Source organism: Amphimedon queenslandica, unplaced genomic scaffold, assembly GCF_000090795.2.
Source record: "Amphimedon queenslandica unplaced genomic scaffold, v1.1 AMPQUscaffold_12113, whole genome shotgun sequence".
NCBI classification, from domain to species: domain Eukaryota; kingdom Metazoa; phylum Porifera; class Demospongiae; order Haplosclerida; family Niphatidae; genus Amphimedon; species Amphimedon queenslandica.
Window position 1 is genome coordinate 11,163 of NW_003547648.1, and position 2,323 is coordinate 13,485.

The following is a 2,323-nucleotide window of genomic DNA, read 5'->3' on the forward strand; positions in this document are numbered from 1 at the left end:
TCAACATATTACAAATCCTCCTGGTTGTCATTTTTTAATAAAATATGCTACTATCAATATGTACACCAGAGCATGTACAACAACTCATAAAGAAAAAATTCTGGCTAATTTCTGTGATGAGAAAGGCAAGTTACGTATTATCATAGCAACTACAGCATTTGGTATGGGTATTGATTGTCCCAATATTCGAATAATTTATCACTGGGGTGCACCATCAACTATTGAAGAATATGCACAAGAGACTGGTCGAGCAGGAAGAGATAATTTACCATCAAAAGCCATTTTGCTACATAAAACAGTGGGAATACATGTCACTGATGAAGTCAAAAGTTATATTGCAAACAATTCTGTTTGTCGCCTGCAACTTCTGTACAAGCAGTTTCTATTTGATGCACATACATCTGACAGTCAAAATTGCTGTGATATTTGTTGTAAAGAGTTTGCATAATTTATTTATTGTACGGAGTCATAATTTTTAAATGCATACATTTAAATCAAAAAATAATAGAAGGAATAATACGTTCAATTAGCCAGCTTGTAACTTGATCATAATCAACTGTCTCTAGTAAGCAATTCCTAAGTGATATTTTTTCATGATGTCTTAAACTTGTACGTGCAAATATTTCACTCTCATTCAATTGCCATAAAACCTTCTGGAAGTCCTTTCCATGTGGAGGCTTTGAGTGTTTATCTGAATTGGAAGGGACACTCAGAGACTCACGAAATACTTTGCATATGTGATCTACAATTCCAATAGCTTTTGCTGCCCGTTCAATAGAAGAAGGCTGCACATTTGATCCTAGGTGTCTTATTACTTTCTTTAAACGGCGATTTAAATGTTCTAGATATAAGTCACAAGGCATGTTACATCCCTCTCGGCCTTTGGTATTCACAAATCGTCCTGTCAAAATTTGAGCAGATAATCTTTCTGAAGACAAGAACTTAACAGATATTAGTAGAATGGCAGCCTCTTTGGCATAGTTTTTATGACCAGTTTTAGAAAAGATTAGTAGTAAAAACTTCCAAATTTGCATGATTCTATGCCCATCTCCTTCTCTAATCGAATCATAAAAATTAGCCCAGATTAAACCAAGAGTTATGACTTCACATGCGTAAGTATTGATAGCATCTACATGAGTTACATTATTGGGTTCCAAACGAACATAAGAATCGATGATTGCCATTGCTACTTCTTCTAGTGTACTGTCATCCTTCATTAATCCATTTTCAGCTGCAGCAACAATGTGAGCATCAAGTACAAGTTGAAAAAAATCTTCAGCTGCTTGCATGTTTTTTTCGGGATCCAATGGAACTGATGTACGACTTATAAGAATTTTAAGTTGAGAAAGTGTCCCTTTGTCTCTCAATGATTCCTTCTTGAACAACCTTTTCCATATCACCTATAACAGCAAATTTATCATGTTTCAGAAATTAGAAGTAGAGAATTACTTTCATTAATGTCATTCTTGAGTGCCAATCTTCCAGTACTGGTGTTAATCCTTTCAGTTGCTCCTCAGGTTCTTCATGGCCACTTCTGATAGTTTTAGCACCACGAGCACGAGCAACAGTCAATTGGTCGCCCCCAAAAAGTGTGTCCCATGTCTTTAGCTTATGTACCTCATCAATATCTCCACTTGGTGATAGAACTTTTTCCACTTGTTTCAACTGAGGTACATATTGGTGATGCTTCTCCATTATTTTGCACATTTCATCTAGTTTATTTTCATTGAATAATTGAATACCTAACATAACCTTCAATGAAAGGCATATCATAAATGTAATATTTACATTGTTACATAGAAAACTTACTGTTGTTGATTTTTCCTTCATATTGTCAGAATACATGTGTGGAATGTGCCATGTTATTAAGTGAGAGTCTGACTTAAATCTCTCAACATGAGTGACTAAGACCCTAAAACACATGAAAAAATTATATGAAGCTAGTATACATACATGTACCTACCTTGATATCAATGTCACAAAAATGTTTTTGATTTGTACTATGTCCTCTTTTGATGGTAGGATCATTTGTACATCAATCTCACCAGATGGAGGTAGCTCTGACAGACCACTTAAATCTACTCTATCTTTAATAGCGTAGGAATGAAAAAAATGGTGAGATGCAGGGGTATAATCTATCCTCTGAAAGGTACGGCGAAAGTTGAAATCTATGTTATCGCCAACAAGTTTAAAACCATTCCAGCCATTACTCTGATTTGCATCAACCATCTCTGTAATAACATTTATTGATGAAATCTTGATGTCATTAACATGTACATACATATTACCTTCACTGTCAATATTCAAATCTTGTATTATGATG

General features: G+C 34.7%; 1 protein-coding gene across 1 annotated transcript; it reads right to left on the reverse strand.

Annotated features, from left to right (window-relative positions):
• Positions 1 to 494: 494 nt before the first annotated feature.
• On the reverse strand, positions 495 to 1,923 carry LOC109588407 (uncharacterized). The gene is made up of 3 exons (XM_020004579.1): positions 1,810 to 1,923; positions 1,450 to 1,752; positions 495 to 1,400 (listed from the first exon to the last, which is right to left on the reverse strand). The coding sequence occupies exons 1-3, from the start codon at positions 1,921 to 1,923 to the stop codon at positions 495 to 497; spliced, it is 1,323 nt and encodes a 440-aa protein (XP_019860138.1).
• Between the last annotated feature and the right edge of the window lie 400 nt (positions 1,924 to 2,323).

Bases quoted from the DNA above. Each gene is read 5' to 3' on its own strand.
- LOC109588407 (XM_020004579.1), bottom strand. From the start codon at position 1,923: ATGTGTTTTAGGGTCTTAGTCACTCATGTTGAGAGATTTAAGTCAGAC. The intron at 1,753-1,809 runs GTAAGTTTTCTA...CTTTCATTGAAG, and splicing joins TGAAGGAAAAATCAACAACA to GTTATGTTAGGTATTCAATT. The intron at 1,401-1,449 runs GTAATTCTCTAC...TTGCTGTTATAG, and splicing joins CAAGAATGACATTAATGAAA to GTGATATGGAAAAGGTTGTT.